Below are 16,359 nucleotides of genomic sequence, written 5' to 3'. Positions count from 1 at the left end.
TTCTATTATCAAGGTTCTGCCTATACTCAAAACCCACTGTTTCTACCAAATCACTCAAGGTAATGTTTCTATTTGGAGCTCCCCTTGGTGTACAGGTTGGACTCACATCTATGACTCTCTTATAACTTAGCCTGACAATTATATTTATCCTGCTCAAGTTAAAGATCTGTGGCTAACTAACCAGCAGGTATGGAATAACTCTCTTATTGATACCCTGTTTCAGCAACCTATAGCAGATAACATCAAAAGCATCTCCATCATCAGCTCTCAAGAAGAAGACGTGTTGTGTTGGAAACTCACACCCTCTGGTAAGTGCAATGCGAAAAGTGCTTATTGGGCTTGTCTTAAAAACTTACAGGATAAAGGAGAGCCTAAGCCAAGACAGGTACATATGGAAACAAAAAAGCTTCTCAAGGAGGTATGGAAAGACAAATCCTTAATTCCTAGGGTCCAAGTGTTCGGATGGAGATTCCTCTCCAAAGCGATGCCTACTGGAGCAAGAGCTGGTAAGTATAGCAAGCACATAAGTAAACTTTGTTGCAGGTGTGGTTTAGAGGAAGATGATATTCATCTCTTTTTCACTTGTTGCTTCTCTAAGGCTACCTGGTTCTCTGATCCTTGGTACATAAGAACAGAGGTGTTAATTTCTAATGCGAAAACACTCACACAAATCTTGCAATCCATATTAAATTTAAACCATCCTCATGTTAATCTTAAAAATGTTTTGAATTTCATGTGGTGCATCTGGAAAGCTAGAAATGATTTGTTGTTCAATAAAAAAGACTGCCATCCCACTCACATTAAGCATAGAGCTTATGCTATTAACCAAAATTTCGAGAAGATGGAAACTGTGCAGGTCCCGGCGAACAGGTCTAAAGAAATAAAAAAAACAAGAAGGATCCATGATGCGGGGAAAGAAATCCTGGAAATCAAACAAGGTGATACAATCAAAACGGACATGGCAATCAAAGGCAACAAGATATATACAGATGCAGCTTGGAAAACAAAAAAGTCTCCAGGTTTCAATGGTAGAACAGCTACAGGACTTGGCATCTTTTGTCAACTGCAACACTCTTCTGGACAATACATGGTTATGATCCAAGCTGCAATGACAACAATGCCTTCTCCTCTTCATGCTGAAGCAGCAGCCCTTGTCTTTGCAGTGCAGCTGGCTGAACAAATGAACATATCCCCAGTCACCTTCCTTACTGACAATCTAAATCTTGCCAAAGCTGCTTCTGCTGAAAAGATTACTGATCCAAAGGTCCCTTGGGAGCTAAGAGAACAGATTGCATGTTATAAAAAGGCCTCCAAGAATATACAAGCAAAAATATTTCATATCAAAAGAGACATGAATGGTGTTGCTCATGACTGCTCTCAACAGGCGTTAAGGCAATCTCTGTCCGCGCCTATCTTCAGTTGCTCTAGTTCAGCTCATCTTAATAACACTTGCCCTCTAGTTCTAGCCTTTCAAAATATGCATTTACAGGGCATTGTACTAAATGCTGTATATTGTCTATGAGCTGAATAAAATTTGGCGCCTTCGGCGCCTCTCTTTGTGCAAAAAAAAAAAAAAAAAAAAAATTGAGAAATCTCTACTGGCAGCCAAACATAAAAATCACTATGGGATTTCAATTCTTCCAAATGAAATTGTGTGGGGAAGGTGTTTTGACGCCAAACAAGCTCACATTTGGCACCCTAATTGGTGATATCATTTTATTTGGTAAATCCACGAAATGACAAGCTATAAGTGAAATTTAGGTTATGCATTGAAATTCCCAATTAAAATTCCGATACTCCCTCCGTCTGGCAAAAGTTGTCCTAGATTTGTTAAAATCTAGATATTTCTAAACATCATCTAGCATTCAGGTACATTTAAATTTAGATAAATCTCATACAAATTTCACCCGATGGAGGAATTACAATTTTAGTTTCGTGACACAAGTTGATTCTCCGGAATCAGAAGTAACTTCCAGCCCCAAACATTGGGAGCCAAAAGAAACGAGCAGTTGACAAGGATCCTTTGAAGTACACTATTAATTCAGACCCCAATTAGCCGGGCCTTGTAAGTGCCATGAGTCATGACCCGAAATTTCACGGATCGCTACACATTGTCTGGTTCGCGCGCTACATGAAGCGGGTGCGGATGACACTCACACGCCGTCTTTCTTGGCGCCGCCCGGCAGCTCGCCGGCGGTGTGGGCGCGCGGTGCCCAGAACTTAAGCCTAAGCTCCCGCCTCTCCAGCATACTCTCCACCTCCTCGATGGGCAGCCCCTTGGTCTCCGGCACGCAGACGAGCACGAAGGCGAGCGCCGCCACGGACAGGCACCCGAAGATGAGGAACGTCCACGCCGGCCCGATCGCCTCCGTCAGCGACAGGAACGACTGCGCCACGGCCAGGTTCGACACCCAGTTCGCCGTCGCTGCCACGCCACCGCACACGCCGCGGTGGCGCAGCGGGTAGATCTCCGAGTTGACGATCCACGGCACCGTCCCCATCCCGGGCGAGAAGAAGGCGATGTACAGCGCCAGCCCCGCCATGGCCAGCCATCCGTACTGGCTCGGGCACCCGCGCGTGTACCACAGCCGGTCCTCGCCGTGGCACGTGTCGCGCACCGTGGAATTGGACAGTAGGCACGCGCCGGGAAGGAGCTTGCTGCCGGCGCCGGACGCGCAGAAGCCGCACTCCGTGGAACTGGCCTTGAGGCAGCGGGTGCAGTCCCAGGCGGAGCTGCCGCTCGTCCGGTAGTCCGGGCAGGTTAGCGAGCCGTTGAAGTGGCTGGTCTCGGCGGCGCCGACGGCGGGGGAGTGGGAGGTGGCCTCGTGGAACACGGCGGAGAGCAGGGCGAGTGAGGCGATGACGCCGACGAGGCTGATGACCAGCAGCTTCCTCCGGCCGGTGCGGTCGATGAAGTAGATGCTGACGATGGAGCCGAGCGCGTTGAGGCCGGAGGTGACCAGCGAGAGCGCGAGCGCCGTCTGGTTGGAGGCGAATCCGGCGAGCTGCACGATGGTCGGACTGTAGTACATCACCGTGTTGATGCCCACCAGCTGCTGGAACACCTGCAGCCCCACGCCGGCCACCAGCCCTCGCCGCACCGTCTTGGTCTTCACCAGCGCCGCCAGGCTTACCTTTTCCGTCGACCCCTGCTCCCGCGCCTCCGCCTCCACCGACTCCTTCAGCTCCTGCATCTCCCTCTCCACCTCCTCTGCCGTGTATATCTTCCGCAGGATCGCCTCTGCTTCATCCACCCTCCCCTGACATCATTAATTCAATTCATTCAAATAATTAATATACAAACTTTTAGAGTAGTAACGAAACAAATAAATAAACCACTATTCCCAAAAAATAATTATACCTTTCTGTAAAGCCATCTTGGAGATTCGGGGAGGAAGAGCATGAGGACGAACTGGAAGACGGCAGGGAGTCCGGCGACTCCGAGCATCCACCTCCACGTGCCCGGCGCCTTGGTGAAGGCGAGGTTGATGAGGTAGGACAAGAACTGGCCGCCTGTGATGAGAAAGCCGTTGGTGCTGACGAGCGCGCCCCTGATCCTGGCCGGCGACGCCTCGGAGATGTAGAGCGGCGCCGTCATGGAGGCCATGCCGACGCCGAGACCGACGAAGACGCGGCCGACCACGAGCTGCACGGGCCCCGTGGCCGACGCCATGACCACCGCGCCCGCGAAGAAGAGCAGGTCGGCCACGAGGATGGACGTGCGCCGCCCGAACCGGTCGTTGGCCCAGCCGCCGACCGCCGCACCGATGATGGCGCCGGCCACCGCCATGCTCACGATCATTTCCTACACCGACCATGTATACAATTATTCCACAATTCGCCAACAAAATTGTATCAACGGGTCGATTCTTATCAGGATTTATCGCCCAAGGATAACAAGAATTCGACTGTTGGGTACCTGGAGCCATGTGTTCTTGTCGACCGAGCGGAAATCGTCCCGGATGTAGAGCAGTGCTCCGGAGATGACGCCGGTGTCGTAGCCGAAGAGGAGGCCGCCGATGCCGGCGGAGAAGGCGAGGCGGAGGACGTAGGGGTTCCGCCACGAGAGGGAGAAGCACTCCCGGAAGGCCGAGCCGTCGAACCCGTGCGCGCCGCCCTCCATGACCGGCCGCTAGCTACCACTCTCTAGTCTCTATCCTCGGAATGCTCAATGCTTACGGATGAGGCGTCCTGGCTGGACTGACAGCTAGTGCACATACACATGTATATACACGAGGGCCCGAGGCGCCATTAATTTCCTTCTTGACTCGTGTGATTGTGTCACGTGTAATAATTGTGATCAAATTCGGCAGAAGATTCCAGTAGTTTGTAGGGGCAGAACAAACTTGACCTGTGTCTTGTCGCCGTTTTAACTTTGAATGATTCGATTTGATTCCGAGGATAGGATAGGGTGATCTCATCTGATGGCGAACGATTAGGAGGCCGGACAGCAATGCGCATCAGTGATCATCAGTGTTTTGTTGTGCTACTCTACATCAGTACTACATCCAAGAACCGGAGAAGAAGACATCGTGCTAGCTGCGTGATGTGCTTGTTCTGATTAGTTAACTGAGCGGCGAACGAGCAAAAGAGTCCAAGGAATGCTGGTGGTGGTTCCGAGCCATGACTATCTGTTTCCTGTCCATTTCACATTCACAAGAAGGTACCTGAACAGCTTGAAGCTAAACTGGTTCACAAGAAGCTACCTCCAAATCTTTCCGCAAAAGGAAGCAAATTTAGAGCATCTCCAGCCGCGTCCCCAAAGCATCCCCAAAGGGATTTGGGGCGCGCCGGACAAAAAAACCGCTCCAGCCGCGTCCTCCAAAGCCCATTTTTGTCCGGCGCGCCCCCATACGGTGTCCGGCGCCCCGAGCACGTCCCCGTCCCACAGGTGACGCTCCGGGCACGCCGGACACAACGAAAAGCGAGGCGAACCGATGCGGGCCCGACGCGTCAGCGGCTCGGAAGCCTAAAACCCCGTCGCCTACCTTTGGTCAAGCGACGTTAATGGCGTCCCTGTTTTCCCGAGCGACGCAGGGATGCGTCTCGGCCGTGCATGGCCGCGTGGCCGTCCGCGCCGGAGTTAGTGCGTGCAACCACCCGCTGCCGCCGCTGTTTTAAGACGCCCGCAGCTTCTCGCCGCTCACAATCCTTCTCGTCGCCGCCGCCTCCCCCCTCCCAGATCTTATCCTCGCCGCTCCAAAAATGTCGAGCTCGTCCTCCCGCAAGATCGCCACGGCGAACGGCTTCGGCCGCGGCAGCCTCACCGTGCCAGAGGCGTGGGCGCTGTACCACGCCCGGTATCCAGTCCCGCCGGACATGCGGCTGCCAAGCAGCGGCGGCTGGAAGATGGCCGTGAACGGCATTGGCGTCCCGCCGCCGCCGAAGCCGGACACGGATCAATGGAGGGACGCCATCAAGGCCCGGCGGGCTCAACTCACCGCCGAGGAGCGGTTGGATCCAACGTGGGCGGTCAACAACAACGACGCCTGGTGGATGACGTACTTCAAGGCGAAGTACGACGTCGAGATGCACAGCACCGACAACCTCATCGGCGGCCCCAACAGCTGGAACAAGGACGGCCGCGCCCTGTTCTGGGGCGTTCCGGGGCGCACCGTCGACAACGTCATCCGCGGCATCCGCAACGGCGCTCCAATGTTGGAGATGCCGTCGGCGCCGCCACCGTCTCCTCAATGGCAGCCGAGGAGGACGACGTACTCGTCCTCCTCGCACTCTTCTTCCTCGGGACCGACGCGATCGACGCCGTCCTCGTCGTACCGGTCGGCGCCCTACACCGTCCCCAAACGGGAGGTCAAGGAGGAGCCGGCGACGCCCGTCAACACGAGGCGTGGCGGCAGCAAGGGAGGCGCGGCGGCGCCCTCCTCATCCCAAAGCCGGAGGTGAAGGAGGAGCCGGAGGAAGCGTCGCAGGCGGCGCTGCTGGCGGAGTACGAGCGGCAGCAGCGGCTCATCGCCAGCAGTGACGACCCCGAGGACTGCCCAGGGCTGCGGGCGGCGTTCTTGACGTCCATGAACGACAAGGACGCCTGGAGGGGCTACCTGGATGCGGCGATCGCCATGTCCATCCGCGACTCCGGCAACCCGCTGGTGGACCTCACCGACGACGGCGAGGCAGGACCAAGCGGCTTGGTGAAGGACGAGCCCGTCGACGAGCCCATCGAGGAGCGCGTCAAGCAGGAGGTCGTCACCGATGACATGTACAACTTCCAGCAGTACTACGATGCCTCCGGCCGCCGCAAGTGGTTCTAGATTAGGTGTTTAGTTTAAATTTAGTAAAATTTCGTTCGAATCTATGTAAGTTTGGACGAATCTAATCGAATCTCGTTAAGTTCAAAATTTCCGAAATTTTATTTGGGGGACGCGACTGGAGAGCGACGTCCCCCAAAGGCGGCACGAACAAAACACGTCCCCCAAACGCTCAATCCGGCGTGGTTTGGGGGACGCTTTGGGGGACGCGGCTGGAGATGCTCTTAGTGCACATGAGCTGCACCAGCGCTCCCGGTTTTCAAATATTTGAGAATTTTTATTTTCTAAAATATCATTAAATTTATTCTATAAATACATACATGTCCTGAATACTCGAGCGAAGTTTTGGTAGAAACTGCATTGTACTTTGAGCTATTGGAAAAAATTAAATTCATGGTTGTGTATAGGGGCTGAAATTTGTCTTTTTGCATAGCTCAAAATAAACATATTTTTTTTTCAAAATTTCTACCATACCTTTGAAATGTTTATATGTATGTGTGTATTCAATTCCAAATTTTTGGAATCCAACAAATATGGTTTTCAATACTCATGAGCATTGGTGCTCATATGCCAAAGACACTTTCCGCAAAACCACTATAGTAGTTTACACGACTTCTATTATTCTAGACTGTAACATGATAACACTCCTAGTATATTGTACAGAAAGAATAGACATATTATACATATTCAAAGTTATTCATAGTTTTGCATACAAAGGCTTGGGCGTGTCCCCATTTCAAAAAAGAAATCAGGAACATACCACTTTCGCATAGCACAATTATATGACCTATTTTAAGGTTCTGTTGCAAAATATTAATGAGTCTTTAACTGCTTTGCTTATTGTACAGTACATATGTTCATGTATATATATGGTGTGGTTCCGATCGAGCCATGATTATCTGTTTTCCTCTCCATTTCACCTTCACACGAAGCAACCAGCTGGACACCGTGAAGCAAAACCACTTGGCTTACACAACTTCTGTTATTATTCTTGACCGTAACATGATAGTACTCCGAGTATACGGTACATAAATAATAGACGTATTATATCAGGAACACAATTTACAGTTCTACCTACATGAAGCTCGGTTTTTTTCCAAAATATATAAACACAATTTCAAAGTTTCAAACTTTCTGAAAAAATATATGTAGATAATGGTATACTCTATGAACACATAAAATCTCAACCCGGAATGACTAAGATTATGGGCTTAAGAAAATTGACAAAATTTGGAGGATTGAACTTTTTTCAGTGTTCACTTTTTTTGGATGTCAGATTTTTGCATTTTTGTTCACCCCAGAATACGCGATATTTTAGGGTTGAGAGTTTTTCAAGTTGATAAAATACGTTTTTTCTACATCTAGAATTTTGGGTCGATTTATATTGCAACTTCAAAATGTATCTTTGAGAACCGCAGTTGTTCCCCAGACGGGCTTCTTTTACAGATCAGAGTTGACCACACCAACCTGAGTGCAGCCTATCATGAGTAGTAACTAGATTTAGATGTGCGCCTTGGCGCACGATCCCGTGGATTTCGCATAAATATTTATACGTGTTTTAGCTTTTAGAAAATGATGTGAATAGAAAGATCCCGTGGATTTCGCACAAATATTAATACATGTTTTAGCTTTTAGAAAATGAAGTGAATAGGAAGATATTAGGATAAAACAAACAAAATCACCAACGGAGTAGCACACATATACATTTAAGGAAATAGAGAAATAACAACAACCGACTCAGTTTGTCCAAAGAAGAAAGAACCTCAAGGTGTTTCTACGAAATCGGTATGCTCTATCGCCACATAACAAAAAAATAATAAATTTTGGCCACTACAAAATACACAAATCAAACCAACAATTCATTACCAACGATGAACCACATCAATGGATGGAACAGTAACCTTGTATGACCCTTCACCCTACTATTTATGTCTCATTACAACAACAGTTGAGTGCTCTCATGCCATTAAGAAACCTTTCAGTATTTCCTTCTAAAGAAACTTTAAGCACAAATAAAATGGAGTTATAGGACTTGGCAACAAAAACACAGTTGTCGCAGACTGAATACACTCATTATCAGTCTGAATTCATGAATTAATGTGGTGCTTCCTAAACATCTATCTGAAGCCTAAAGTTCTAAATATGATCAGCTTTAGGACAATAATATGTATTTCCTATTGGCCGAGGTTGCCTAAAACAATTCTCGGTATTGTTTAAAAAAGAAGAATACAACTTTCTACCAATATAGTCTGGCAGGTTCCGGCAATTTTTTGGGTCGACACAAACATGGAGTGACCTGACCTGAATTAAAGGCAGGAGATTTTAGAAAAGAATGATACAACTTTATTCAGCAATACAGAAATGAGGCAAAGCACACATGATGGCTGAATAGATTACCTGGTCACACTTAACTTCATATGTGATTGACCGAAACAAAAATATTCACATATGTGAAATTGGAGGAATGTATTTGGCACTTTGAATATGAGCCATCGATCGAAACATCAGTTAATTTCCTAGGCCGCTAAAGGAGGCGTGGACATGGCAGGGGTAACCTAATTTGATAACATATGCAGATGGAAAAATTACCCAAGGAAGGAGCAGCAACAATGTCAAAAGAGGGAAGATGAAACCATTGCTAGAATCTACCAACCGGTGTGTATAGTGTGGGTATTCAGCTCATTCTTCCAAGGAAGCAATCAAAAAAAAATATGTACAAATGAAGGCCATTATAGAAGGAAAAATAAAGCAATACATGACAAACTTCTTTCCATGGTGAAAACACAATTTCTGTGTAAAGAAACTCCACGCATTCAAATAAAGAGATATCAACTTTAGACCACTGATGCACCACAACATGCCAACAACTAATAGGTTTACCCAGTGATAAAGTGAGCAACTAACTGGCCCTGATAATCAATAATTCAACTTATCATTTCTTAAATAGAGCAGCAGAAGGTATCAGAGAATGACAAAGAGCTGACAAACCAAAACAAAGCCTGTGAACTATAACGACACCTGATACTACTTCCGTAAGTACTCTCTACTGAATTTATCTGAATCAAAGAATGCAACAATAGCCTGAACTATTGTTTATTGACCTATGTATATGAAGAATGCCCCTGTTACCAATTTAATAAATTGGAGTTAGATACTCATTCTGTGAAGGAAGACAACACCCGCACTACATCCGATGCAATGCACAGGTGGCCCCTCAAACTGCAGAATGTGTTGGAACCTTCACATAAATTACTTGCCTCATACCTTGTAACAGATGCACCAGCAACATGCGTACTGGAGATGTAGCCAAAGCCATCAGAGGATGAATCACCTAATGTAAACTGTCAGGTCTATGTCATAACAGATTGATTAGCAACCCAGGTCCTTCTATTTTTCAGGTCATTGTTCTAGCTAATACTCTTGATTAGTTCATGCCAAGGGATCATATCATTAAACTATTCCATGAACTCTTTTCATAAAAAAATTCAAAGTAATTACGACAAGAAATTTGCTGAAGTCGTAATGTGCTTTCGTTCGTAGAAAAAATCATGTCTGCACGAGGAAAAACATAGAACCAACTTTCTAAGGGAAAGTATATGAACCATTTGAAAAAAGGAAAAAGGGATAATTCTGAAAAATAAATAGCCCTATTTAGATAGAGAAGCACAATAAGTAATAATCCATACGCCAACGGGACTTCACTATATATACTGAGCAGCGGAACGTGTACATATATGCATTTATCATAACTTACCTTGTTGCAATAACCGATCACATATTTTACATCATGATTGAAAGAAAGGAGGGCATGTTCATGGATCCATAGATGCTTCTGATCTGTAAAAGGAAGCATGATTTTTTCTAATATAAAGCCAAAGATTAATGATACTGTAATTGGAAACAAAATGAGGGAAAAAAACAACAGATCAAGGATGTTGGATGTGGTCTAGGACCAATGCAATAATGCATACCAGACAACTCTTACAGACAAAAATCAAATCTCATTGATAAATCCAACCTCAACTCCTAGATGAGCTAGAGTAAATGAGTAGTACTCTCAAGGTTATTCTAGCGCTTTAAGTGGCACTATTTTTAGAGCTCACCAATGGAAGCAGCTACGAAAAAACTTCATGATTTTCTTTGATGCTCACCAGTGGAGTAACACGCACCAATGACCTGCATCTGCAAAAGTGATACAATGAGATCAGCTACAGCCGGCCACCATTCTTAGACAAGGCTATGAACAAAATGCAGTTGAAAAGTCCATTGTTCAGTCCATGTTTTAAATTGGAATGTCAGAATATCGACGCTACGAAGTCTGCATAAGCTTACCTTCATGTGCTTTGCTCTAGTCGTTCCATCGGCCATGGCACTCCAAGTCGAGTTAATCTGCAAAACAGAAGAACACATATTAGGATTTATGATTTAGTCAGTGCTATTGGTCGCTGTCATGGGATTTAGTCAGTGCTATTGGTCACTGGCATGGACGCCTCCAAATATGCACATTTAGGCATTAATATGATTGAGGCTGAATTGGCATACCTACATATAATTGTCATCTTGGCCACCACAGCCATAACAACCACTAATTGCTGAGAGGTGTTACCTTAGCATCCAAGTAGTAGTGTTGGAGTAGCACAATCCTGCCGGGTGACGGCGAAGTGGTTTTTCAAGAGACAACTCTTCTTCATCTGGTAGCCTGTGGCAGAATATCTGATATTTACAGGTTAGCAGATTGTTCAGTATCTTGATTCCATGACATGAGAACTATTTTATCTATTAATTCCATACACTTTCGCCCTCCATTAATCTCTAAGACCCTTCATTAAGCACCCAGACTCAATCAAAAATGAATTAGATAAAACAAACAACATGACCCAAATGGGACTTTACCACTATGTTTCCTTGAACTTTGTCGCTTTTGCCCTTCTGGCATGGTTGGACAGCTCATTAGTGTGACTGAAATCTGCACACATCAGAGGACAACAAATTCATAGCAAAAATTACCTATAAATTATATCTTAACTGATGAGGGAATGTAAATTATAAATAAAAACACCCTGAAGATTTCTATGTGTATAATAATGATTAATATGCCGAAACTGCAAAATAAATATTGCAGAAATCAGCTAATGAGGAAACCTGTGGAGGGATGATTCTAAAATCTGAACTGAAGGGGAACAAAAGAAATAAGAGCAGATGCTTGGCTTGATCTGAACCTATTGCAGAGATTCCTTTAACACCATTACATAACATCATGCAATGCACATACATCTAATTAATTAAGTTTCCCTTTCCTGAGTTATTTTTCAATAATAATAGCAGGAGCTTTGTCATCTATAGTCAATAAAAGGTTCAAGGAAAATCCGTTAAATCAATGTACAAACAAACATCGAAACAAACCAAGAGCCAATTAAATTGCATATTCAAACATGAAAATGTCTCAACTTTTCAAGAATGGAATTTATCAATGGGGATAAACAGATGTACCACAGAGAACCAGTAAACAATCTGTGAAGTCCTAAAAACTGAGAACTACACGCCAACAGTAAGCATTCTACCAATATATATCGAAACTGAGAACTACACGTCACGTGGCTGCAGCCTCACAAAGGGGCAGAGACCACTCCTCACGATATCCTTAAGAGAGGCAAGCAGTAGCAGCGAAACTACGATCACATCGCCACGAAGTGCCATGCGCTGTGTCTGAAAGACAACATGGACACGAAGAGGAAGCATCAACTTAAAAACCCTGATGCCATTTACAGTTCAGAGAAAAGACAACCTTGAGATAAAAAAAATATTGAATAACACGGTATGAGGGTTGACAAAATGCACATCAACTTAAAAATATATCTAGGGATATTTCAGGTTCATTTACTCAAGCATAAGAAGCCCCTTTTCCATTGATTGAAAGAGAAGCACGCTTAGAGAATAAATCGGACATCACATAAAAAAGAATGTTCCACTTAGTGTATGCAAGTTTGGTACGTACAATAAGAAAAGTAATTTCCAAAAAAAGGACACTTACTCTTGTTGTGGCTACGAAAATTTGATTGTTGTTCAGTTCCTTCAGCCAGAGAGTTGGGACTTTTGTAAGCTGCTTGGAAATAAAGTAATCATTAGGGTGATTTAGCTGCGATCATTTTTCAAGAGAGTGATAAATTGTGAAAGGATAACCAGGTTTTACAAACAAAACAAAGGAAAATTCTAGGCAACAGGCAGAAACCAAAATGCGGCATTCAGTTAATTGTACAACAGCACATTACTATTTGCAAGGTATGTGTAGACAACTTATTACCCTTCGTGTCTTCTATTTGATACATCATGTGGGATCATCAGGGAACTAAAACAATAGACGCATATCATAGATAGAAATGTGAAGTGATCAAGTTTATTTAATCCATATGTCACAACATACACCAATGTTTCTCTTGATATGACTTCCAAAGTTCCAATGGAAAAGAACTTACAAATTTACACCAATGTTTCTCTTGATATGAGATATCACTTCCAAAGTTCGAACGGAAAAGAACTTACATATTAAAGAATGAAGACAGTATGTTGAAGTCTATCAAAAACTTAAATAGCAACAGGAGTGACGCCTAGCGTCTGAAGTTGGCCGCAAGGCTCACATCACCTTAATGTGCACAAAAAACATGTCAATAAATTTTGAAGATTAACTGCAAGAATTAATACTTTCGAACATATGAACTCCACAATCCCATCAGATTGCAAACATCGAATCTCAGTTTGCAAAGCTAAAAAACATTTTAATTTGAGAAGTTCATTGCATGACCACATAAGAACGGGTCGGCACACAAGATGAAGTGTTTATTTACTGCAGTCATATAGATGCAGTCAAAATGTGGGGAAATGACACTTTTTGATGATAGCATAAGCTACAACGATTAGTATAAGCAAAAAGAATGCACTATTGTCTGAACCCATATATTAATAAATCGAGCGAAGAGAAACACCAAATTTTATCTAAACTTAAAGTAAATACATATAAAAACTGGTACAGGAGAAAATGAAGTAAAGGATACCTCAAATGGGAGTTTATTTATTGGTGGCATCTATATCAGCTCTCCAAGTAAAATATATAGACTGCATGCTCTGGTGCACTGACAGAGATGCAGATATCTGCTAAGAAACATGCACTGATGCACCAGCAATTTGGATGAATGAGTAAAAGATTAATCTGTTTGAAAAGAAAACATAAATGTAGGCTGAATTAAGGATCAACAAAAGGCATATAGAGTGAGTGGAAGTAAATTTGCAACTTAGCATATATTTAGGCAAAAGAGAACAGCTAAAGGATAATGCATATTGTCAGTAGCATAACTTCGAACAAAGTTACCGACGTACCATGAAATGGTAACATTCAGCTCCAAACATATGGCACCAAAAGTACAAAGGGATATAGGACCCGTAGAAGAAAAAAAAGTGAAGCAATCAAAAGAGTGATCAACAATGAAGCTTAAATCTTGGTACAGGAAATGAGCAACCCAATTAGATTTTTCAATAGAAAATATTATTGATAACTCGTCTAAAGAGTTGCTGCATAAGTACTAACTATACGTGATTCGCATTCGATGAGAAAGTAAACCAATCGCACAATTTTAGGTTAACCGAGACTCAAATAAAGAGTATTCTCTCAATGAGATACCATAAAGAGTCTTTTCTCATTGAGATACCCATGACTACTGTAGAGAAAATATTAAGTCATCACACATATTCATAGTTCAGTCAAAAAAACTACACAGTCTATCTTATTTGCCTAACATGTCATGTATGCTTAATGATGTTGCATTTCCATCTGCTAATAGTAGTTGATAATAATCCATGAAACGGAGATGAAAATGACTCATCCTACTTTACCGTAGCCCTTAACTAAAATAACTAATAAGTACGTAAATTTTGCTGGAAATACCAAGATTCATGAATCATAATATCTCTCCTTTGACCCTAAATAAGCACTCCTCTGACCCTATATAAACATTTATTAGAACTAATGTTGTAAGGTGGCAGAACAAAAATGGCTAAATTCAGCAAACTAAGTGGCTCAAAGCAAATCGGCACATGAAAAGAGCTGCCAGACTTGGATATAATGCAAGACCGCCTGCTTTCCAGACTTGCACTAAATGAGCCAAGCTCACAGCAGCCCACCGCTTGATGATGCTGCTGCCGCTGCAGCTACCTGAGATGCCACCCCGCCGACAGGCCTGAATAGCTGGTGCTGCAAATCGCCCTCTCCCCCTGCCACCCCTGCTCGAAGCAGCAACAGCTCTCAAACTAACCCGTTCCGATCTGATGGCCACACTCGTGTAGCTCACTCGTCCTGGAACTCCACGCGAACATCTCTGCCCATGATGCTAATTGCTGCCATGAAGATGGGGCTTGGAAAGAGGAGATCAGCACGGCTACACATGCGTCAAGTGTAAAATCCACCGGTTTTTGTTCATGAAAAGTAGATGAAACGAATCTTGAAACAAAACAAATACTTCGGTGAAGCTCGGACCCGTGCATTTTCTACGTGCTGCTTCACCGGCCTCGCCTCCTTCCCCAGATCTAGCCAAAAAAAAGGCCTCACCTGTGTGTCTCAATCTCGCTCTGGAGGAGGTCTTCGTGAAGGCGAGCTCGGTTTCGGGTCTCCATGTCTTGATCCGGGGCTCCATGCCCAGCTCCGAGAGGGTGCCGTTTGCGCGCCATGGTGCACCACCGCTCCCATCCACCGGAGGCGCGGACGTCCTGCCCCGAGGACAACACAAGAGTGCGGGAGGGCGGATGGGAACGGGGCGGCAGCTCCACGACCGCGAGGGCTCCGTCTTCTCGACCGCGAGCGGCGGGAGGGCGGATGGGAGCGGGGCGGCAGCTCCACGACCGTGAGGACTCCTTCTTCTCGACCGCGAGCGGCGGGCTGCGTAGGCGTTGGGGGAGGGGTTGGAGGAGAGGACGTGGTCGGCAGTGGTGGCGGCGGCGAGGACGGAGCGGGTTGGAGGAGGAGAAACGAGAGGGGATTGGGGGAGCGAAGCGTGCGGGGGATTGGGCAGCGGTGGGCTAGGGTTTTCACCGTGGGGGAGGCGTTTTATACCAAACAGTGAAAACGAGTGGACGGCCAAGATTCCCTCTGAGCCGCGATTCGACGGCCATGAGCGGCAATCACGGTGGATGCCCTGTGAGTCCCCCGTTGGGGGGCATCTATTATATCTCTCAATTTGCCCGTCTTATTTTCTTTCTTTTAGCTTCTTGGTAGCTCTGTTTTTCTGTTTGCTGGTGATGCTTTTGTAAAGTTTATTTTTTCCTTTTTTTGGATAAAAAAATATACTAATATCGAGAAGATACCAATTATACATAGGCTCCGCAACAACGTAATAGTCGAATTGCAGTACGAATACACACAGTTCAAAATAGAAAAAAAAATGCTAGAAAAAGAAAAGTCCCGCTCTAGTCATTGTACTCATATATAGTGCTCATATAAAAATGTTTGGGAAATAAATGATTTCCACGCACTCCAGAGCAAGAATAAAACTAACTAGTATAACATGAACAGTACATGAACATGGGACGTTTTGATTTTGTTATTTTTTACCCAGGATTCAATGATAGTAATTTTCCCGTGAAATATTTTTATGTAAGTACAATACTTAACCATCTTTCCTTCTAAAATACATTCCAAATTTTTAAACCTTGTTTGGAATTACTGTTTTCTTTTGCATGCATGCATGGGGTACGTTGGCCCCATGTGCATGGATGTATTTTCCCATGGCTAAGCTGCTATAGGCCTATAGTTGCTGGAAACCGATTACAAGAAATCATTTCTCCACCAACCATGCTAAATTGAGAGTGGTCCAAAACCTCGCACACCACCTTTGAAACTTTACAGCGATGCATTTCATGTCATGTCACGTGCATCGGTGCAGAACTTCGACCTTGCAAGTATGGGCAAGGCGGTGCGGTGTTCTTTCATCGAGCACTATCCGCTGTACTCCTCACACATCGCTTTTGAAAAATCAATGAAATTTTCCTTAGAGCATCTCCACCGACGGTATCTAAATAGGCACCGGCAGGTGAATCGTTACAGCTGTAT

At 45.0% G+C, this 16,359-nt stretch overlaps 1 protein-coding gene across 1 annotated transcript; it reads right to left on the bottom strand.

Moving 5' to 3' along the window:
• Nucleotides 1-1,925: 1,925 nt before the first annotated feature.
• LOC124676310 (probable inositol transporter 2) lies at nt 1,926-4,279 on the bottom strand. The gene is made up of 3 exons (XM_047212388.1): nt 3,920-4,279; nt 3,362-3,805; nt 1,926-3,260 (listed from the first exon to the last, which is right to left on the bottom strand). Exons 1-3 carry the CDS (start codon nt 4,121-4,123, stop codon nt 2,154-2,156), a joined length of 1,755 nt encoding a protein of 584 aa, XP_047068344.1. The 5' UTR covers nt 4,124-4,279; the 3' UTR covers nt 1,926-2,153.
• Between the last annotated feature and the right edge of the window lie 12,080 nt (nt 4,280-16,359).

Source organism: Lolium rigidum, chromosome 7 (genome assembly GCF_022539505.1).
Source record: "Lolium rigidum isolate FL_2022 chromosome 7, APGP_CSIRO_Lrig_0.1, whole genome shotgun sequence".
Lineage (NCBI taxonomy): Eukaryota > Viridiplantae > Streptophyta > Magnoliopsida > Poales > Poaceae > Lolium > Lolium rigidum.
The sequence above is the reverse complement of the archived record's forward strand: the minus strand, read 5'-3'. Positions and strand labels throughout refer to the sequence as shown.

Coding starts and splice junctions, on each gene's coding strand:
- LOC124676310 (XM_047212388.1), bottom strand. CDS start 4,123: ATGGAGGGCGGCGCGCACGGGTTCGACGGCTCGGCCTTCCGGGAGTGC. Junction 3,806..3,919: donor ACAAGAACACATGGCTCCAG/GTACCCAACAGT, acceptor TGGTCGGTGTAG/GAAATGATCGTGAGCATGGC. Junction 3,261..3,361: donor CAAGATGGCTTTACAGAAAG/GTATAATTATTT, acceptor TAATGATGTCAG/GGGAGGGTGGATGAAGCAGA.